Source organism: Rattus norvegicus, chromosome 2, assembly GCF_036323735.1.
Source record: "Rattus norvegicus strain BN/NHsdMcwi chromosome 2, GRCr8, whole genome shotgun sequence".
Lineage (NCBI taxonomy): Eukaryota > Metazoa > Chordata > Mammalia > Rodentia > Muridae > Rattus > Rattus norvegicus.
Window position 1 is genome coordinate 48,378,977 of NC_086020.1, and position 23,702 is coordinate 48,402,678.

The window sequence follows — 23,702 nt, forward strand, 5'->3', positions numbered from 1 at the left end:
GCAAGACAATCACATTGTATCTTGTACAGGAAACATTACAGACGAGCTTAATTTGCCTTTTGTTTCTTCCTTGAAGAGCTCCAAAGTAAAGGCTGCTATGGAGCTTAAAAGAGAAACAAAAAACAAAAAACAGTTGGTAGTTTGGAAGAAGCCTCATTCATTTTGGAAAAAAAATCTGTATTAAAAAAAAAGACAGTGATCACATTTTTTTCTTTGAGTCATTAATTTTTATTTAAGACATAAAACAGGATGCTCATTTACCTTGACGTAAATCACACGGCGGATGGATGTACAAGATAAGATGGAATTATACAAAAATATCAAACCTTTGACCTCGGAACATTGTGCAGGATATGGCGTACACAGTGCATTAAAAAAAACAAACCCCCAAAACCCTTTCACACACTCAGCTGATTCTAATTATACATCTTAAACGACTGTCACTTTGCAGCCAATCCTAGGAATTTCTATGGGAGAGGTTGTGCTTCTTTGCTCTTGAATGTCAACAAAGCGCTTTTGCCTAATCGTTTTCAACTAAGTCTGCGCACTTTCCCTTCTGTCGTCCCTCGGATGAGTCTGAGGTAAGTTAGCAGAATGAGCAGTGTGATGCCTTCATTTTGGTGATGCAGAAGTGTGTGCTGGAAGCTGCATGGATGCTCCAGGGCAGTGGTTACTAAATGCAATATACTTCTTTTTAATAACATGGATCCATAGTGCACACTGCATAGTAATAATCAGTACAGTTTCACAGTAGTAGCACACAGCAGACCATTCCTACATATCAGTGTTTCCTAATTCTGCAGCCAAGTCCTGCTGCTTCCTGAGTGAGGGCAGCAGCAGGTTTCTCAGATCGAAAGGCTAACTACCCGGATCTCCTTGGTGGAACAGCTCCAGGATGCAGAAACTCCAAACTGTTGTTTCAGACAATGGTTTTCATATAAGGCTGAGGTGTGTTAAGCCCAGACACTTAGCCTGGGGTAATTTATAAGTAAGAGTATGCTTTTGCTCTCACAGTGACAAGTACATGTGGAGTGCTGTGGGTGGGACACATGTCGTCTCAGGAAGGTTTGGCCATCTTCATGGATTAGGCTATTAGAAATCAGATGGGTAGTTTCGTGTCCTTGTCTAACCCCATTTCTTTTGTATTTATAAAAATTTAAGTTATCACGTTACATTGAATCTACATGCAGTGGCTTCTCTCACTGTGGTTGTGTAAGGAGGAAAAGAAGAACAATATTTGCTTCTCCTCTCTCCTCTCTCTTTCTCCTCCCCCCCCCTTGTCTCTGTCTCTCTCTTATTCTCTGTGTCTGTGTCTCTGTCTGTGTCTGTCTGTGTCTCTGTCTCTGTCTCTGTCTCTCTTTCTCTTTCTGTCTGTCTGTCTGTCTCTCTCTCTCTCTCTCTCTCTCTCTCTGTCTCTTAGAATATAGGTACGGGGACAGATAGTATTGCTAGGGGTTATTCGTGAACACAGTGGGTTTTTCATTCTGATGCCTTTGGAAGATTTCTTTTAAGATTTTTGTTCTCAGTTTATATGCATAGATCAAACAAATGAAAGACCAGATATGCAGCCTCAAACTGTGGTAAAGGAGCCTCTTAACTCCACACTCTTTCTTTAAGTATGTACCTTAAAACACAAGTGCCAAAAGGGAGTTACAGTACTGAGTGTCCTTGGCCCCTGCTTTACAGCCATGATTCCCATGCTGGGATAAGTAAGGGATTTCTGAGTCGTTGGTCACAAACCATAACACAACATTAGCCTAACCCCCACAAAGGACATATGGCATGGGACAACCCTGCTGAGGAAGCCCCAGATCCAAGCATCTCCTAGCCCAGGAAGAAGAGAAAAGACTAATAGGAATGTCGAGAAGGGCTGCAAACAGACTCCTGTCATCTTCTGCCATCCAAATCCTGCAGGCTGTGCACCCAGGAAAGCAAGGTCTTGTCTCCAGTCTCCAACTTACTACATGGAGTGGGGGTGGGGGGGTGGGGTTGCAGGATGCAAACAACAATGCAAACAGACAGAGCTGCTCTCAAAACCAACATTGATAGGTGAGCCTCAGCCTCCCACATCTTCAGTGCAGTGAAATTTCACCAAGAAATGCTTAAGTGTGACTGAGCAGGGGAACTGAGCCTTGGCTGTGTGGACCGTGTAGGCTCTGAACTTGAGCTCAGGTCTTTGTCATGTTAGTTGAACTATTTCTGTAGGTTACGGGTCCTGTACTACCCAGGCCAGCTGTGTTAGGGCCCTAGGGCTGGGACTTGCCTGACTCCACAAGCTACTCTGTAGTCTCCTCAGGGTTTGTGGTTAAATTTCTTACTCTGAACTTCTACATTCAAGGTACGGTTTGAATTTGAGGATGAAAGATGCCCGTTGGCAAACTAGATGCAAGGCTGTAGCTTAATGCCATTGCTTTTTCTCCTAAGATTTCAAAGAGAATTTATGTACTTTTTAGGAGTGTTGTACCAGAGTATTTCCGTTTGAGACATGGTGGCATGGTCAGACTCTGAGGCCTTATGAGGTGCTTGAGCTGAAACCTGGGACCTTGCACGAGCTTGCTGGGTGCTCAGTCACTGGGTTACACCCAGCCTTGCATGTGGCCTTTTGCAATGGGCTCCAGTTTTCCTTTCAGTACAGAGTTAATGGGCAGTGGTGGATTCTGGATTCTGGGTAGTCGGAGCTGTGGGGATCACTGGAAGTTGAAGCCCAGGGCACTCATTTTGAATTTGTGTCTGCGTTTAAAGTCCTCTATGTGTAATTAATTTGTATGTCACAATTTGAAAGCAGCATCAGCTTGAGGAAAATGCCCTTCCTTCAGTTTTTAGAGCTTACCCCTGGGTGAGGATAGGGATTGTAAAATACTTAAGAACAGTAACTGAAGTCCTAAATCCTCCCTGTTTCTTTTATAGAATAATGGAGCACAGTGGTCCAAGTGGTTGTAAACCTCTTAAGGAAGGATATTACATCTCAGAAGAACATTATACTGCACGATGCCACGGCCAACCCTTTGGAGTGTCATTAATGGGAAACTGGGTTGGGAAACCCGAATGAGTGATCTGTTCAGTGAAGTTGGCATTCACAGCAAAGGAGTACATGTCTTACTGATGGATACCAATGTAGTCTTCCTGAAACCTTTATTTGAGAAGAGCGATAGGGAGAAGGGTGCCTGGGAGGTCTGGAGAATAAATGAGGAGTGCCCAAAATGCCATTTTGAACATCTTATTTGCCGGAAGCCACTTTATTGGGATGATAACATATTCCTGGTACACAGAACCAGCTGTGGGCCTGGGACATGAACGGGTTCTGGGTCTGGGTCTTCTCCAGTTTGCTTAGCATTGTGCAGAACAGGATAGGGATTTCATATGAAATTGATGGTATGTTTAACAAAGAAGTTGCTATGGAAAAACACATTCCATGGCAACCAATGGCTGTCATTCAATGTGCTAACTGTGGAGCTCTGAGTAAACTCAGTGTTTTCCACACAGCCTCTAGTGCAAAGCAGCCCTACTCCATGACAAACTATGCTATGTTTTTTCCTTCGGGTACAGATATTTCTGCTTTCCAAAATTGAGCCCAGACTTTGGTTTACTAAAGAAAGAAATAATTGCCTATGAAAATATATGCACACCATATATGTATATCTATAGATAAAATTATTCTGTCTACCTAAGCATCAAATTTATAAGAATTTCTTTCTACAAGCTCTTTTCAAGTGTATTTATGACAAAGAAAATATTTAGGGTCTAAGTTGCCCATAATCTTAGTGCCTGGGAGCCCAGCCTGTCCCTCTGGTATTTGGGTTTATTCCCTTCTACTTCCCCAATTTTCTCCCACAGTGCATAGATCATCATTTTGCCATCATATCAAAAGGGACCCAATTCTTGCTCAGTCAGAGGAATTTTGCCACTGTCCTGCCCAGTCAGGGCACTTTCCCGTCCTACGAGTGTAGAAGGGCACTTGTGACCTGGCCTGCAGTTGAACACCATTTTTGGCCCTGCATCCTAAAGGAGACTGTGAAGTTGGTCGATTGTTATCCTGGGGGCAATAAAGGCTGTTAAGTTACAAAAGAAAAAGGGAAAACAAAAAATAGAAAGCTAGAACTAATTTAACTAATTTCATCATTGACGTTTAAATCGGACCACAGATGTTAGAAATATTTGTCAAAGAAGGCCTTTCCTCGCGCTGTCTGTCAGGCCTTGGAGTTCGGTGGGGAAGTAGGACATTTTTTGTTGGTTCGTTTGTGTCTTGTGCCTCCTGAGTAGCTCTGGCTCTCAAGGAACGCAAACCTCTTTCATTCTTTCAATCCCTTCCTCCTTCAAGCTCATATTACTTTATTCATATTAAAGAACGATCAGTCTTATAAATTACAGCTAAAATGGACTCATCTTCGGCATTCTGACTTCTGGGATCGACTTAGCCGGCATTCAGCGTAACTCGGAGTCTGGTTATAGCATGTTCTCGCCTGTTTACAGACTCTGACCATTCGCCTGCACGTCTATCCATCAATTATTCTAGTATGTAGAATGTAGTTTATGTCAGGGGTATGCTATAGTATCTCAAACTAATTAGTGAGGTTTGACACATGCTGCTAGGAATTCTGCAAGCCGAATAGGGTCATGTTAGTTTTCTGAAAGCAGCTATGCAGAGAATAATGAAGCTACAAAAGTTAGATATGGGGGTATTTTTTTTCCAAGTTGTTGAGTAATTTATCTGTGTTCCATTTGTTTGGGTCGTAAGAAAAGAAAATGCATGCCTGGTTCAGTTCATAGTGGAAATAACAGTGCTTTAAAAAAAGTTAGAAAAATTTGGCAATTTTTTCATGAGCTCATACAGTCTAAAGTATCAGCCAATTTTCTTATTGTCTTGAAATAAGATTGTAGAGTTTAATACTTTTCTTAATTGTTTTTATGTTCTAGAAGATTCCCATAAAGTTAATCTGGGGCGTCTGCTATCATTCTTAAGATCAAAGCCTCTGTGTTTGTATTTTTTAGTTTATGGAATAACAACTAAACTTAAATATTAATAGAAGTGAGTACTGTATGGAAAGCAAAGGAGATAAACGTTCCTCCCTGGGGAAGCTTTGGTGTGCTTTCTTTCTTTCTTTTTTATAAATTCCACCTTTTGGTACTCCTCAGTTGCTCTGTATTTAAATGGTATGTTTATGTGTGTGCATTCAATTCCATACACATACACGCAGACTCAATTATGATACTAGAGAAACGAGAGGTCTGGTTCCTCATTTACTACTAACTAGGAATGGTTTATCCTAAAACATGGCTTTAACATCTTTTTATCTGGGCAAGCAACTCTTCCTCTCCTTTCTTAAAAGTTCAAAATGTCTTCTTTTCTGCTTCCCCACTTTGGCTCAACAACGTATTTAGCTTAAATATGCCCATTTATAGCTCAGTGTGCAAAGTTCAGTGCCTTGTAGTCCCTTACATTAGAGGTGAATCTACATGTATCCAATGGAGTCATTCCTAAAGGCATGGAGCTAGGAGTAGGGCTGCTGGGCGGGTACGTGATGGAGTTGGGCACCATGGTAACAGAGCAAGAAACATCTGAGTTCTGTTGGGAAAAGAAGAGCAGGAGGAAAGTATGACTTCCAAAGCTGGCGGGAGACAGTGAGAATGGAGAACACATCCTTCTTTGAGCTTCCTGTCCACCTTTCTTCCAGCCAGGGATGACTGTAGGGATGACCATCCATCCCTTAGCACTTAGGATCTGACATGTAGGGGTGGAGAGCCAAGTGGTTGGCTCAGTCTGCGCCCTAAGACAATCTCTCAGAAATATTTTTTTTAAATCAACCCTATAGCACTTAATTTCTCTGTTGGCTTGCTGAGCTTTGAGAAGAGTGGAGTCCTGGTTCTTTCTGGATATTGGCAGGTCTTACAGTGAGCAATCAAGTGGAGAGGTGGCAGGAGGGTCAGCACATTTTACAGCAGTAGTTCACACATGATGATAGCGTACATTCACTCATTGTTATTTACCTTGGAAATGGGGCAATCTGGAAGCCTATGTTACAGCAGAGACCAAGGGCCTTAGGGATCACTTCAGGACCACAGAAGTACATACGGATGAGTTGTATGCCTCTGTTAGTGTAGGTTTTCAAGATATAAATTCTTTAAGTTACCTGATTTTCTATTTAAATATTGAAAATATATCATTTTCAAAAGCAGTGTGCTCTTGGTAAAATATAACATTAGCCTGGGAGATTGCTTTTTCAATAATAACATAAAACGTGATTAGAAAATTTAAAAAAAATTAAAAATAAACACTCATATTTGAGGGTTTTACATGACCCCTATACCAAAGAGTTGAGAAGCCCCCTACTTATGGAAACATCCTGGAAACACGAGCATTAAATAACTACTCAGCAGAGGTGACATCAGCTTTACTGGGTCGTCTACTCGTGCTCGTGTTTCATTAGGACACTCTCTGGGCCTCACACTCATGGTGTGGCTTTTTACAACTTCTTGCTGTTACACCACACAAACTGCTTCAACTTTATATATATATTTATATATTATAAAAGAGTTGTGTGTTTCCCAGCTCAATATAAATTAAGCAGTTTTACTTTCTGTAAAAGTTTAAATTAATAGATTCAGTGCAGTCCTTTTTAAATAACAACTCCATTCTGACTCTTCTACACAGAATTTAAGCTCAATTGAACAATTTTCCAATCACACTGGAAAATATTCTTTCCAACTACAGAACCCAAGTCGCTGAGTGTCACCCGTGATTTAATTCTGTTTTTAGTCCATAATGTACACGGGCTCTGCTGAGCCAAGTTTTTCTCATTTGAATGGGGAGAGCTTTTTCTCCCCATTCCTTTGTTGGCATTTACCAATGCCGAGTGTCCACTCTGAAGGTGTAACCGGGGGAAACGCTTTATCTATATTGGGCTGAGAGTAACTGCTTCACTGAACACGAAGCTCTTCCCGTGCATCTCTTAAGATACTCTGCGTGGCATGTAAACACATAAACATACTTATACTGACAATTCTTCTTTAAAACATTTTGTCATTTCACTTACTCAGCAAAAATGAGTAATTATTGAAAAGATTTCCCATTGCTTTCTACACTGTATCTTTGGGTAGCCTTTTCGGGTCACACTTGATCTGTCTCTTTCCAAGTGAGCAATCCCAGATGGATCATGGATTACAAAGAGTTATGTGACCATGTCTTTGGCCATATTTCTGTATTTCTTCTCACAAGATTGAGGCAAACCTGAGGTTAGATTGTCGAATAGTTGTCATTGTTTTTTTTTTCTTTCTATGAAACCTTTCATTTCTCCATTTTCTTCTTCAGTGGCCTTTTGAAGAATCCAATCTGTTGAGAAAATACAAATCATAACACAATCAATTACTTCGATTTAGGCAATAGATGCTAATCTATTTGGATATAATCTAATTTAATCATGAATTAGGAAATCTAGGCATACACTTAATTCAGAGAACTGATGTATAGTTTAAACTGACCAATTAATACTGAATGTAATGTAGATGACATCCGTCACTTTGGGCTATTTCACTACACTCAGTTAAATATTTCAGTGCTGGGACTATAAACACACGATAGCCACATGCTAGCATGCACAACTTTTAAAAAGATTTTATTTGTGTGCGTGCGTGTGTGTGTGTGTGTGTGTGTGTGTGTGTGTGTGTGTGTGTGTGTATCTGTGTGGGGGAACGTCTATGTGAGAGCTGGTGCGCTCAGAAGACCAAAGTATAGGTACTGGAAACTGAACCAGGGACATAGAAAGCAGATAGTCAGCCATCTTTCTCCATTTTACCAGTCAAACTGGTTTTTGTGTGTTCTGGGCGGGAACTTGGGTCTCCATGCCTGCGAGGCAAGCACTGCTAGGCAAGCACCGGTACTAACCTAATGATCACCGCAGCAGGGGTCTACACAATGTTTGGGCTCTGGAGGGCTTAGAGGAGGGTGATGAAAACTCTGCACTTCCAAGTGAGGAAGTTAGTCAGGGCTGTGGTCAGCCGGGAAGATGAGGTAAAGGTGGTATGAACAAGTGAGTGTGAAAACTGCCATGACTCTGTGTTTTCCTGAATACCAGTCATTTCCTGGTTGGCAACTCCACATCTGCCCTGAGGTGAGAGTAAATCAGGGATGCTTCCCCAGAGTGGGGGCTAAGTATTTAAGATCCGCCTTCTTCCGGTTCTTCCCAGCTGTCTGTCAACACGCTCACCTTCCTCTCAAAACCTGCCCCTTTCCAGCCTCCTCTGTTTTTAACTGTTTCTAAAAGTCGATCTTCCAGATGAAACTACTGTGATCTCAACTTTTCCACTCAAATTCTTTAAACATTCATTTTATTAAGGGAAGCTGGATACTTAGAGACTAGAAGAACGTAATCGGCGGCTCCTGGGAAGTAAACTCAGACAATCTTAGCCAATGTTTGCAAACAAAAAGTAAGTTTGTGACCCCTAGACCTTCTCTGGGGTTTTGCTTTTCTGTTTTGATTTCTGTGTTATAAATTCTCCTTTATAGAATTAATCTAGTTCAGTACCCCGTGGCAAGAAGTAAGTGGTCAATGCATAAGGTGGTATAAATACTGAATAAATAAATGAATATGTATTAATAAAAAATTAAAACATAATGCTACACCAGTCCATGCTACACACGCCTGGGTGCCTGGAACACGGCGGTAACGAGTGTCAGATTTATCTGTTTCGTTTTATCCTATTTGTACATTTTGATGATAAAAGTGATGGAAATTAGCCACAGCAAGAAATTAACAATAATGGCTAATAAAATAGGACGACTATAACATCTCATTATGATGAAAGTTAGGCAAGTGAGTTTTTAAAAAGTTCTCAAGGCATCTTTTATATATGCTGTGTTATATTTTGACGTACAGTTTACTGGATCCTGGAGCTATCCAAAGAGAAACTGACCATGGGAAACTACCATATTCCCCTTCGATAAATTATCCTATATGAGCGACAAAGCTGTAAGAAAAAGATTCATCAGGGGTGGGACTTCAACATCAGTGTGATTCAGGTAAGAAAAGGCATGTTCTTGTTTCTCATGATTTTTCTTCCGACTATGGCATTCTGTTTTATGCTGATTGAACCAGGGACTTTTATTCTAAACCAAGTATTTTATAGGTTTCAAAGAAGTTATGACCTTCCACCCTGGACTGTGGAGCAAGGCTGGGGGTGGGGGGGGATCTATTTCTAAAAAATACAGAGGCTTTAGAGACAATGTTAGTTGCATCTCCTTGTTTGCTAGTTGATAATCTAGGGGAATTCACTGAACCACCTTATCTCTGTTTTAACATTTACAGTTGTAAGCTGCAGTTGCAATGTATTGTTACAAAAGTTTTAAGGACCACTGAATGGAATCAGTTAATATCTATTCAAAATCGTATTGGGAACATTGCTAAACGTGTCTGTTTTAGAGACTGGGGTGTAGACAGAAGAGCTTGTGTATGTATGGATGTGGCACCTGTCAATTAAAAAAAAAACTGTGGCCTATAGGAAAGGGTAGAATAGAAGGTGGAACGACTCGGGGGCAGACGGAATTCTGGGATGTAGTGCTAGGAGGGAGATTTCCGCAGGAGGATGTGAGGAGACAGAGGCACGATATCTGAGCACAGGTAACCAGCCACCTGGCAAAGCGTAAGTTAAAATCAATGGGTTAATTTAAGTTATGATCTAGTCAGATATTATAAATATATTTTGAGTCTGAGTCTTATTTCTGGGAGCATGGGGCCAGGAGGAAGAACCAGACCTAACTTCTACACTGAGGATGATAATAGCAAGGATGTTTGAAAGCAGGGTGCTTAACAGAGTTCCTGGGACACAGTAAGCACCTACTAAGAGCTAGCTCCTTCTGTCTATCTTAGAGTCAGAGTTGTGATTGTGCAGCCTTTCAGGAAGGCATTTGAACTAACTAAACACACTCAAGACAGCCCAAAGTTTGCTAACTGACCTTCTGTGGGTGGCAAAGATGGTCTTAGAAGCTGTAAATATGTTATCAACACAACACTTTCTGGAAATGTTTTTATTTGGGCTCTTTTAGACTAAGGAATTAAAATCAGGTGGATAAAAATTCCCTTTTGTTCGTTTTCTTTAAACAGAGGTATGAAGTTAGCAGAACCCATCCTAATTTCGGGTCTGGGTATCCTTGACTCTTTCCTAACACCACAGGAGCTCGGTGTGAGCTCCCACTAACTAGAAGGATTAAGGGGCATCATCAGGCACAGGGTGAATGAGAGGTGCTTCTAGGCTGGGAAACCACAGCCAAGCACAGCATATAAAACAGGCCTTGGGTACCACAGTGTGGTAAAGCCTGGTACTGCAGAGAGCACTGGCGCCTAGGAACTTGAGAGGAAGAAAGGAGCTGAGTGCGAACTTGGAACTTTGCTGGGGAAGGATCATAGGTTCTATTTATGGAGCTCAAAGCTACTAATGCACTTTCTATTTGAAAAAAAGGAAGTTTGTCATTACAGAAAAGTCAGAAAGGAGGATAAGCGTAGTTCAGTAAGAAAAAAATCTTGCTATATAAATGTAATTCTACTATCCATACATTATTAGAATGAATATGTAATCACGTTTTTATTTTTGCATGCTTTATTTAATGAAGCAGTGGGTAAAATATAGGAATATGTTAATGCAAGAAAGACTCCTAATTCCACATTTGATTGAAAAATTATTGAATTCTACTTTTCTTTGTTATTTTATTTTCTGGTAAATTCATCATAAAAGCTATCATCGTAGCCTGTTTGAAAATATATGTTCTTACATCTCGCACCTTCGACCATCTCAGTAAATATCTAAATTAACTTGAGAGAAAACAGATTACCACCTGGTGTTCCCAAAGGATTTGGCATGGGGGGTCTCAGAACTTCAGGGTCTTCATTATACCCGTTAGCTATTATATTACTCGTTCCTTGTACAGCCACACAATTATTGAAGAAAATGTGTTTTTTTTCTTCCTGTTTGTATGCCGAAGAAGCATTTTATCTAAGACACATAGAGTGGCTAAAACAAGGTTCATCTTAACTCTAAATCTATTCCTTGCCTGTCCTTCCTTGATACAGGACTTCAATTTGCGTCTGCCATAAAGCAAGGTTTTAGTTTTCCTTACATTAAAAAATACTAAATATCCTTATAACATTTTAGATAGATGTTAAATGGCCCTCAATAATCCTCACCTGTATAAAGGACTCCTAGGGGTTTTGGATGTAGTATCCCCAGTTGAGGCATACTTTTTTCCCCCCTTCGTAAAAACGAGACATGTAGTACTCAATGTATGAGAAATCATTAAAAAAAAAATCCCTCTTCTCACATGAAAGCTTGCACTCTGTTATATACTAAAGCATTGGTAACTCATAACCTATTTTGCCCATTGCCTCTTGGTGATTGGATAAACGTTAGCAGTAACCGTGGCACTTACCTTCCACAGAGCCAATATAAGGAGCATTAGCAGCAGTAGCCCCGCGAAGGCGCTCAGGAGGATAACCCACAGCGGCACTCTGCCTGGGAGCCCGTCTTTGGATATCTGAATAGCCAGCTGCAAATGATTAATCATGGTCGTTAGCACTGAGAAACACCCATCAGAACCCCCGGAATGCCGGGTTCGGGAGGGCTTTATTTTTCTATCAAACAGTGTAATTAATCTCATTGCTGTATACAGAGAAAACATTTGGGTTACATTTGAGAATGCCTTTCATTTACTCAAAATGTCCAATAATTTCAAATTTATTATGACGAAAAAGTGGAGCACTTTGAGACAGAGTTTTATAACTTGCTCACCCAGATGGGATTTCTAAATGTTCCCAGGATATGAGGAGAAGAAAATCATGCTTTTGTCTAAAATAAGTCCTTTGTCTTAATTTTCTAAAAAGTCAAGGATAAAATACTTGTACTTTTACCAAGGACTCAGCTTTGTTTTGGGTTTCCCAATGACTAAGTGAAAGAGTTTTAAAGAGGAGTGTGTGTGTGTGTGTGTATGTGTGTCTGTGTGTGTGTACACATGTATAGTTCTAAATATATATATTTAAATACACAGAGAGAGAGAGAGAGAGAGAGAGAGAGAGAGAGAGAGAGAGAGAGAGAGAAATACTCACACAGAGTATACAGGGATTTCCGTAAATAGATTTTGTAATAGCTCCTAAGGCAGAACGGTAAAGTAAACAATGGCCTGAGAGGTGTAAACATCATGGTTTTCCTAACTTCTAAGGAATAAGACTAAGCCAGAAGATGACATTAGAAGCCAATGGAAATCAAATCAATGTCTGATACGAGCATCAGTTCAATTACTGCGCACACTCCTGTATAAAATCATAAAACACTATGGACAAGTTTGCATGGAAAAGTATATTGTTTTCATGTGCACAGCCGCACTTGCCCCTCGTTTCCAGGCGCCAGAACACCACGGACAAGTTCGCGTAATGTTTCCAGCCGCGCAGCCGCACTGCACTTACCTCTCGCTTCCGGTTGCTGCTACTTAAAGTCAGCGATGAATTTTCACTCTTAAGTTCTCCTCTTAGAGTAAGGTTTAAGCTGGAAAAATGTGCCTGAAAGGCAGGTAGGATCCGTTATTAATGTACTGTGCTAATCAAGATGACGGGTATGGTCATGTCTGAGCAGTGAAGTTATCAGAACTTCTGCAGTCACCTGTGTAAGGTCTGGCAAGATCAACCCAGGTAAAAATTTCAGTACAGACTGGGGAGAGGCTACCGAGGTCACCTCTAGCTAAGGAACTTTTGGCCGCTGCTGGGGGAGGGAACGTCACTTTTCTTTCCTCCTTTTTTTTTTTAAAATATATTCTTAAATAAAAATATAGTTGCATCATTCCCCGGTCCCCTTTCCAGCCCTTCCCATAAGCACCCATTCCCTTTCAAATTCATTATCTCTTATTCTTTGTTACTGTTACAGTTGAATAAATATAAAACACAGTCTACTGAGTCTGTGTAGTGTGGCTAGGCGTGCCTGGTGGGCGCCCCGTGTCTCAGCAGATGATCTCACGTCATGCAGATGGGTGCCACTAATTGGATTTGGTGGGTTAATAAATAAAAATAAATAAAAAAGTTATAAGAGGAAAACATGATGTCAGGGTAGCTCTAGCAGGAGCTGGAAGGGGGAGTGAGGTGTAGATGAAGATACATTGTGTACATGTGTGAAATGTTTGAGAAGAAAGTGGAAGAAAACATTGTTCTGTGAGATTAAAACAGTGGCGACTGAGGACACCTCTCTCTTCATTTCTTTCTGCCCCTACTAAACCGTCTCTTGAATCCTTTTTATAGAACGAGAATGAAAACTCCAAAATAATTTCTACACAGATTTCTCTCTAGAAAAAAAGAACTTCGGACTTACCCCTCGTACATCTAGGTAGGGACACCCTAACAATGAGGACTATGCATAGGCACTGATTAAGGATTGTGCATAAATCAGTATTAAACCTTCATGACTTATAATCTTAATAGGGACAAACTTAAAATTCTCAGTTCCATAGGATCAACTAAATATTTCTTTAAAGAAATGAACAAAAAATTACAAAGTATAACAAATTCTGTTTTTAAAGGGCCTCCATTTGGACGGATGCTTTGTAAGGGATAAAGGAGATATTTGTATGGAATATCCAAAAATAAACCAATAAACCAATGTATTCAAGCCCTCTACTTTGTTAATAACACCAAGGAATATCATTCTATCATCCTCTGATCCCTAACTAGGTCCCAAACTATTAAGATAAGCACAAACTCCAGTAAAGGAGATATGTTTCTTTTTTTTAATTTCAATTTTTTATTGGATATTTTATTTATTTACATTTCAAATGTTATCCCCTTTCCTGGTTTTGCCTCCAGAATCCCAGCCTCCATCCCCTGTTTCTATGAGGGTGGTCACCCACCCACTCCTACCTCCCTGCCCTGGCATTTGAGGCAACCACTTACTCTTATGAAAGTCGGTTTCCACAGGAGGAGCGAGACATTCACTTGACTCAGGTCGGAAGGAAGGAGGCTACACGTGATGGTGGCAACTCCACACGTACTACTGCAGTCCTGTCGGATGGTGAGAGACACACATTACATCGCTTGCAGTCGGATCATAGGCTCTACGTCAGAATGCTTCAGACCTTTATTTCTAAGTTGACATCAGATGTGCCACACTTGGGAAGCATAAAGGAAAAAAAAAATCAGAACTTAGTTTACCTGGATTGTGCCTCTTTTGAGAACCTCAGACTTCGATATTGTCATTTTCTTCCCAGAGTTGATGCCAAAGGGGTCCTCAAGGCTCCGGGGTCTACAGTTCACATTCTAAGAAAGGAAATATTTCCTCATTAGACACTGCCGGTCAAGAGAACAAGGTGACTTGGCCCAGTAATATGAAGAATCTGTGAGTGACAACCATTGATATTGTGTGTGTGTGTGTGTGTGTGTGTCTGTCTGTCTGTCTGTCTCTGAGTGTGTGTCTGTGTGTGTGTCTGTCTGTGTGTCTCTGAGTGTGTGTCTGTGTGTGTCTGTCTGTCTGTCTGTCTCTGAGTGTGTGTCTGTGTGTGTCTGTCTGTCTGTCTCTGAGTGTGTGTCTGTGTGTGTGTGTCTGTCTGTCTCTGAGTGTGTGTCTGTGTGTGTGTGTGTGTGTGTGTGTGTATGTGTGTGAAGGTTTCTTTGTCAGTGTGCAGCACAAGAGAAGCTGTAAGGCATCTGTGATGTATTTCCTACCCCAGGATTTACTATCCCTGTCTTCACGACCCTTGCAATAGCAACAGAGCTCACTCTTATCAATTTTATAGTTTTTCAAAGAAAAGCTGATAAATTTCCACAATATATGATAGATATTAAATTATATAATTTATATAGATATAAATACACAAAAACATAAATTATAAATTATAGAAACAATAATAGAATACACACATATATATTCTATTGAGGAGAAAGAAAGCGTTAGCATACATTTGCTTAATATGATGCTTGTTTTCTTAGAAATTCCAGAGGTTTCTTTTCTTCTTGCCCTTAGCAAAGTAATTAAATGATTACACGGTCAATACTCCTGTTGCTATGTTTTCATTTTTTAATTCTGAGGATGTTTTAGTTTTTAAAAAGTGGGTGAAAAGAAGGCATAATGTTAAATGTTGAATTCATGCATCCACTCACTTAGCACTGAGTGGCTTTCTGTGGTTTAGACACTGAACAGAGAATAACAATAAAAATAATAATAAATACATAATAATGGTAATAAGCAGAACATACTCAATGCAGTGTTGCAAGTACAACGAGGCCACAACGCTGGGACAGTTGGGGTTAAGTAAATAGTAATCTGCTTTTTTGTGTATAACCATATAGTTTTAGACAAAAACCATGAGGAGTCTTTATTGAATTGACTCCCTCAAATAAATTAAAAGTGCAACAATCATTTCAAGCATCCATCAACAATGAATTACCTAAAACCTACTGGACTGCACCATGATTCCAAAAGGGCATGCATGAGTTCTAGCATCCTAGCCTGTAACTGTAACCTAACTTACAAAATCAGTCTTTGTGGATGTGATTGCATAGAAGTTCTCCAGGCATTTCCGAAAACGCAAGTAGGGGTGCACAAAAACCTCGGAGCAGAAATGAGCACAACATCACAGGAGGGATGGAGTCAAGGAATACACAGAGTTACCTGCAAACACTAGATGCTGGGAGGGCAAGCATGGCTGAGAGGGAATCTCCAGTATTAGCACCTTGATACTGGACTGTGGTCCCCCAGCATTATTAAATAATAAACTGTCGTGTTTAGCTCCCCGCCTTCTGTAGCTTGCTATTAGAGCCCTGGATATTGAACTTACACATTCTAGGTAACTGATGGGAGTAGTTATTCATTTTTAATTGCTTTTCCATGTTTTTCTTAAAGACCATACTTATCACAAATGTCATATGCAACACAAGGTTTACATATCAGAATGAGAATGTTGCAGTGGGCTAAAGAGATGGCTTAGCAGTTAAACTGTGCTCACTGATATCCCAATGACTTGAGTTCTGCCCCAGGACCTCTTGCGAAAAGCACTTGCTGCCAAGTCTGATGCTCATCACCAAACTGCAGGGCCCACCCAGATGGTGGGAGAACTGACTACTACAAGTTGTTCTCTGACCTCCTCTGTGCACCAGGGCACATGCAAACCAACCCCCCATACAAAATAAATAAGCAGATGTAAGTGGAATTTTTTTAAAGAAATTTTGAAAAGGAACAGTAATGACAAACATCCAATAATTGAAAACCATCCAATACTTACATCTGAAGATGACCATCCAATTGGGTACAGTACAGGATAACCATCTGCCGTCAAATTGGGGAATGAAATTGACAGCTGAAGTTCTGGCATTGGGAAATGCCCCCTCTTTCTAATCTATAGGAAAAAACACACATGTAATCATTTTGGGCTCTTTCAAAAGCGTCCCTTCCATTTTACATAGAACTTGGGTTCTTTTTTTCTTTGCCTGTTTTTGTGCATGTGGTATGTTTGTATTTTTGTGTGTATGTTCATATGCATACATAAATACACATGGAAATCTTTAATGAAATTTTACAAGTCACTATTTCCAACGGACTCCAAATGACACAGATAACAAACAAACAGCAAAGACCATCACATAATATCTGAATGGTGCTTTCAGGATGGACGCTGGGAGACAGTCATTTTTTTTATTACTTTTTTTTAAATTAACTTAAGTATTTATTTACATTTCGAGTGTTATTCCCTTTCCCGGTTTCCGGGCAAACATCCCCTCCCCCCTCCCCTTCCTTATGGGTGTTCCCCTCCCCACCCTCCCCCCATTGCTGCCCTCCCCCAACAGTCTAGTTCACTGGGGGTTCAGTCTTAGCAGGACCCAGGGCTTCCCCTTCCACTGGTGCTCTTACTAGGATATTCATTGCTACCTATGAGGTCAGAGTCCAGGGTCAGTCCATGTATAGTCTTTAGGTAGTGGCTTAGTCCCTGGAAGCTCTGGTTGCTTGGCATTGTTGTACATATGGGGTCTCGAGCCCCTTCAAACTCTTCCAGTTCTTTCTCTGATTCCTTCAACGGGGGCCCTATTCTCAGTTCAGTGGTTTGCTGCTGGCATTCGCCTCTGTATTTTCTGTATTCTGGCTTGTCTCTCAGGAGAGATCTACATCCGACTCCTGTCTGCCTGCACTTCTTTGCTTCATCCATCTTGTCTAATTGGATGGCTGTATATGTATGGGCCACATGTGGAGCAGGCTCTGAATGGGTGTTCCTTCTGTCTCTGTTTTAATCTTTGCCTCTCTATTCCCTGCCAAGGGTATTCTTGTTCCCCTTTTAAAGAAGGAGTGAAGCATTCACATTTTGATCATCCGTCTTGAGTTTCATGTGTTCTATGCATCTAGGGTAATTCAAGCATTTGGGCTAATAGACACTTATCAATGAGTGCATACCATATGTGTTTTTCTGTGATTGGGTTAGCTCACTCAGGATGATATTTTCCAGTTCCAACCATTTGCCTATGAATTTCATTAAGGCATTGTTTTTGATAGCTGAGTAATATTCCATTGTGTAGATGTACCACATTTTCTGTATCCATTCCTCTGTTGAAGGACATTTGGGTTCTTTCCAGCTTCTGGCTATTATAAATAAGGCTGCTATGAACATAGTGGAGCACGTGTCTTTTTTATATGTTGGGGCATCTTTTGGGTATATGCCCAAGAGAGGTATAGCTGGATCCTCAGGTAGTTCAATGTCCAATTTTCTGAGGAACCTCTAGACTGATTTCTAGAATGGTTTTACCAGTCTGCAACCCCACCAACAATGGAGGAGTGTTCCTCTTTCTCTACATCCTCGCCAGCATTTGGTGTCACCTGAGTTTTTGATCTTAGCCATTCTCACTGGTGTGAGGTGAAATCTCAGGGTTGTTTTGATTTGCATTTCCCTTATGACTAAAGATGTTGAACATTTCTTTAGGTGTTTCTCAACCATTTGGCATTCCTCAGCTGTGAATTCTTTGTTTAGCTCTGAACCCCATTTTTTAATAGGGCTATTTGAGACAGTCATTTTATAGGTCCTTTCAGCCTATTTGCTGTTTCTAGCAAATGATTATCATAGCGAGTGCATAGACTATACATTGCTCTAAGTCAGGGGCATGAAAAATAATAACACTATAGCTACATATTAATTAAGTTGTTTGTACGGAAAACCGAAGGCATTTAAGGTTGGTTATTACATTGTTCTCTTATAAGCAGGTTAAACAAGCAGGCTGAGTACACAGTAGGAGAATGCACTTCAAAGTGTATTATCAACCCGGGCTGAGCAGGCCGGTGAAAATATTAGTGGAAAATCAGTATCGAAAATTAACACTACTATTATATTCTTGCCACGTCTTCTATCCTTGTGTGTGTGTTGCAAGCACCATGCATGTGTAAATCTGCTTGTCCCTGTGCGTGCATGTGCAGGTCAGGAGAGGTCAGATGTCCTCTTCTGTCACTCTCTGCCTTATTTCTTTTATACATCATCTCTCACTGATCCAGAATTTCACCATTTAGGCTAGGCTGGCTAACCAGCATGTTCCCAGTATCCATGTGTCTCTGCTCCCCAGTCCTAGGGTAATAGGCACATACAGCCGTGTCTAGATCTCTCTCTCTCTCTCTCTCTCTCTCTCTCTCTCTCTCTCTCTCTCTCTCTGTGTGTGTGTGTGTGTGTGTGTGTGTGTCCTCCTCTCTCCCTCTCTTTCTCCCTCCCTCCTCTGTTTCTTTCTTTTATTTAAGTGTCTGCACAGCGAGAGCTCTTGCCCATCAAGGACTCTCCTAAGCCTCTATCCAGGAAGATCATTTACTTGATCCACACAAGAAAAACTTAGCACTTTTTTTGGTTGCTTTAACCTAGTTAATTGCAACGCCCTAAGTCATCTCTAGCTTCAGCTACATAGGACCCACCATCACCGTTTGGGTAAGATAGACATCCACTGTCTTCCTTTTACAATGGTAATCACGAGCTAGTGATATTGCCTGGCACAGCTATTCAGTTACATGCTCTCTTTCTCTGACATTCAGTCAGGATCATAAATTCTGATTCATCATCTTTTTCTTACTAAGAAGAAATCTTTCTAAAAACATCAGAAAATGCTGAAAATAAGCAGAAAACCAGTCTCCTACAATCCACCTACCTTACTAGTGTTTTACTGAGTAAACTAGCTGTCTTTAATATGTATTAGCTCATACCATTTATATATTGTATACACAAATAACCAAATTTCGCCTGCTCATTAAACCTATTAGGCTGTTTCCCAAAGACACACTGGTTAGTTGAGAATATGGCCTCCAGCAGCTAAATAACAAGTACAGAGTTTATCTCTCAGGGCTTGTCACCCGTGTGGAACTTCCTGTACTAAACGTCTGGTCTGCAGTGGTGCCTTAGCTTTTAACTCTAGGACTTAGGTTCTCTGATCTCTGTTTTATGCATGAGCAGCAATAGGAAAACAATAGAACACTGAATAAGCTTGGAAAACTGATAAATGTCGCTAAAATATTATAATATATTGTTTTTACATTGAGTATGTAACATTGTCTTCACCAAATGAATTAGTTTAGTTAAGCAATTTCATATGTTAAGAGTTAAAAATTTAAGCACTTTAGAAGAGTGTTACTAACTTTTTTTAATCATTAGTAATTTCTTAGGGAAAATTATTGATAGTAAGTCACTAGGTCTCACCTAAGTACGTTGTGTTATTTTTATCCAGTAAATTTATTCTAGAGTTGATTTCAACAGTGGGGGGGGGGTCTATTTTGTCCAATTAGTAGGTCTCCAGTTAATTTAATACAGCAAAACTACCAGAGATACACTGTGTTATTATTTATGGTAACATAATTTGTAATAATGTTCCTATCTAGAAGCTGGAGCCTAATAAGTTACAATGTATGAAGAACTACAACATTCAAGTGTTTTTTTTTCCTTTTCATTCTTCTTGCTTGAAGAATGAAAACCAAAGAGTCTGAATTACAAAATCATATTCCAGGATTGATCAGGTAGACTGCATTTGTGCCAATTCCCAGAATGTAGCTAAGCTTATCGCAGTAATTTCAGCAGAGAACACAAATTCTTCTCAAGAGTGTGCATTTGTTCCCGTTTTCTAAGAGAACTTCATCCTTCACTGCTGACAACTCCCCAAAAGGTTAAGGCTGCCTTCATTTATAACGGCGTTGTGTCACTTGGTGGCATGTATCCATAAATCATTCATTTGAATTGGTGTTCTTTTCTTCTTCAGCATTACTGAGTCTATAAGGGCTACCCGGACTGAGGTACTTAGACAGCCTGCTGGAGAGCTGAGGTAACACTTGCAGTAAAGAACTTAAAATAAAAAAAAATAATGTAATAGAAAATATCACTTAAGGAGGTTGTGGTGCTAACATTGGTAATTTACTGCATCATTCATAGGAAAGCAATAGACAGAAAAGAAATAGCGATTCACTGACGAAAGGAAAATAGTCCCCAAAAAATTTTGAAATAATTCATTTCTGAAATTGTCATGATTCTGTGAAACATGCTTTTCTTGCCTATACTAAAGCTAATATAAAGTATCTATACCTTGCATTTGTAATATCTATTTGAGACCAGAGTGATTTTTTTCCCTAGGAAGTTATTCTAAGTTAATAAGCCTTACTACAAGGAAATTAGAGACTTTGGCTTTTATAATTGACTCAGCCTAAAGGTCAGGAAGTGAGTATTGATTTGACAAAATGTTCTAACCCAGTTAAATGACATAGACGAATACTCTGGGGTATAGAGAGCAAATGTTGAAACACGTTCTTGTTTTCTTAGTACCAATAACTTGTGTAGACTATTGACTTAGGGGTGGTTTCTTACCGTATAGAAGACATTAATTTCATTCCCAATGTCCTCAGTGGAGTTAATAAACTCAGGGATCGTCTCATTGGCAGCGACTGAAATGTGATGTTCACTCGCAGAACTTAGAAGAGTTGATTGGAAAAATAGAAATAAAACAGTGAAGTTGAAATTTTATTTGACTTCATACTTTTCTTTCCCTACATCATACGATTCCACAAAAAGTATTTGCAGAGTTCAAAACAGAGAGTGATTCTTTTACCCCCTAAACCTCAGTTAAATATTTGAGGATGGAATGAATCATTTAATTCAGTAGTGACTGCTGCTTATTTGATGTCAATATGGGAAACTCTATGTAACTTTCAAGATACAAGTTCATTTCAAGTGAACAGTTTCTAGGAACCCACTAGCATTTAAATCTAGAGAAAAGTCAGACAAAAATTTGATATATTTAATAGTGGTGAATTGAAATGAAACTAGTTTCTTTTTAATTTACATTTACGCAATTTAAAAAACACTGTTACTGGTAGATGGAAAGCTCAATTGTCCTACAAAGGTCACAGTCCTTGGATGACCCTGGTAGAACTCAAGACCATCTCTCAAAGCAGCACTTCAGCCGAGAGAAGAAAAATAAAAGATATTTATAAATGTGTGCCAAAAATTGATTTGAATTAAGTGGAAAATTGTTGAGACAGAATCTTTGTGCCGACAGAAGCGGATGTGGCAAGTCAGTCAACAGACAACAGACTTCAAAGGCAAAGAAATATAAGTGAGTCTGAGTGCCTAGCCTTTAACCCTTGCTTTCTGATCACTGGTCACCAAAGAGAAAGTACCATAAGAAACTCTTAGACTATTAGAGTAGACCTGCCTTGGCGTTGACTCTCATATTTTTATATACACTGTACAAATTTATACAGAAGAGCTTGGAGTTCTGCCTCAGTAAGGGAATTCATACGCAAGGGACTCTGGAGTGGAAGTTTACAAAAATGACTGGTATTTGAATGGAAAATAAAGTCTGAATGGAAAGAAGGGTTTCTAGATAGTGGAAGAAATCAATGGCTGGCCAATAGGAAAAGCTTTAGCTGTGTGTGACAGAATGGGCGGGTGGATCCCATCCCCACAGCATGAGGAAGAACAGTGACCAGAAATACACTGCTGACCTCTCAGAAAACATGATGTTTTGTCAAGGATTTTGGTTTGCTACTAACTAGGAGCTAAGTCCTGTCATTTGCACGTTGTAATTCAGTATTTAGTGCACACAGGCACTCAAACCTTAGCATGTAGGTGGATTATATGGGTGACATTTAATATGGATGCTGGGTACCACACCAGAATTTCACACTTGGCACTCTGGAGTGCCTGCCCCTTAAAGCATCCAACAGGTGATGCTGTCAGCCAGGGACCAAAGTAGCAGAACCATTTGGAGATCAGGAAGCTGACAGTGAATAAAGGTGGCCTCAGCCTACCTGTAAAACTGCAGTCCAACTTCATATTTTACTGGGATGGAAATATTTACTTCATTATCATTAAGAGATTCCAGGGGCTCCTCACTGTCACTGGAAAAGAGCACATTCACACTAGCCGTTAAGTTTGCTTATTCACGCACCATCGCTATGCACTGGAAAGAAACTGTGTTGGCAACTTACTAAAATACAGAAATCACAGAATTCTTGGTTCCTTTTTACCAAGAGGTGAAGGGAGACTGGAGAGGAGCATTGGTAATGTTTCCAAGCTGCTGAATTAGAATTGAAAACCACACTCATTTAGCCTACATTTATCTAAATTGTCTGAAATAATGAGAATCCACAGGCTTAATCACTAAAATGACGAGAGTGCCGGAATTTTGTGGCATAAAGATTTGGACACAAATCACCTTAGTTCATATGAAACCCTTGTACAGAGACTCAAGTAGGCTCACACAGCTATCTGGGAATCTAACATCTTCTTCTGTTGCCTTCAATACTCTTCCCCAACTGAATACTCTATATGCCTGTTCTTTAAGTTTTTATATATTCCTCGATTTGGGTGTAATTGTCATAATATTTGAAATTTTAATTATATCTATGCACACATATCCATACTTCACAAATATACCCCATATATTCATGGAGAAAGCATGGAGGAGAGATATAATTTATATGGCCAGATAGTGGGGAATGCAGTTGTTCTTCAACACTAGTATCTTTACTTTGAGTTATTTAATCTCTCTCTGCTTTGGTTTTTCCATCTATAAAATGAATATTTTATCACTAAATTTTCTACGGTAGAACAGCAGATGTCAAATAAATAGGTGCCAAGCTAAACTGAATCGAATAGATTGAATTAATTTATCTGTTAATTCATTTTATTATTTTTAATTCATTTTCCATCTCTATAGTAGTGATTACACACAGGAAGAATGCTGGGTGCTATAGGCAAAGCCACATGACCTCACAGCATATGTCCTGGTGGAGAACTATACCAATCAGGAAGCTAAACTCCCCTTCAAGTTCTGTATTAATCTTTCACTACTTTAAAAAGATATATGCAGTATAGTCTTTATTTAACCAGGATGGATTAAATTTAGCTAATACACAAATGAATAAATACTTTTGTTCGCAAAACCTACTTTTCTTTTTTTTTTAATTTATTTTCCCGTTCATTGAAAATAGATGCATTGTATGGGAGAAGTATGAATTTAAATTTTTTTCTCATATTTTTCGTGATTGTGGTTTCTCCCTCTATTCCTCTCAGTTCCTCCCCACCCCCAACTCCCTCTTGTCTGGATCCACTCTCTTTCTGTCTCTCACTAGAAGAAGAGTTTTGTAGGGGATAATAATAAAATAAAATAAAGATGAACACATCATGTGAGCTTTGCTCGTGTTGACTTAGGGACCTATTTTGGTGCTCTGTGATGATGTTGAAAAGT

At 39.8% G+C, this 23,702-nt stretch overlaps 1 protein-coding gene across 2 annotated transcripts in view; it reads right to left on the reverse strand.

Moving 5' to 3' along the window:
• Positions 1–204: 204 nt before the first annotated feature.
• Positions 205–23,702, reverse strand: part of Itga1 (integrin subunit alpha 1) — a 166,156-nt gene continuing 142,658 nt past the window's right edge. The window contains exons 21-28 of one of the 2 annotated variants that reach the window (XM_039101763.2): positions 22,261–22,350; positions 20,816–20,918; positions 16,238–16,351; positions 14,172–14,276; positions 13,914–14,021; positions 12,444–12,536; positions 11,414–11,530; positions 205–7,327 (exon numbers count right to left, since the gene is read on the reverse strand). In XM_039101763.2, the coding sequence (XP_038957691.1) occupies positions 7,283–7,327; positions 11,414–11,530; positions 12,444–12,536; positions 13,914–14,021; positions 14,172–14,276; positions 16,238–16,351; positions 20,816–20,918; positions 22,261–22,350 (775 nt within the window). In that variant the 3' untranslated portion in view covers positions 205–7,282. 2 annotated transcript variants of the gene reach the window in all.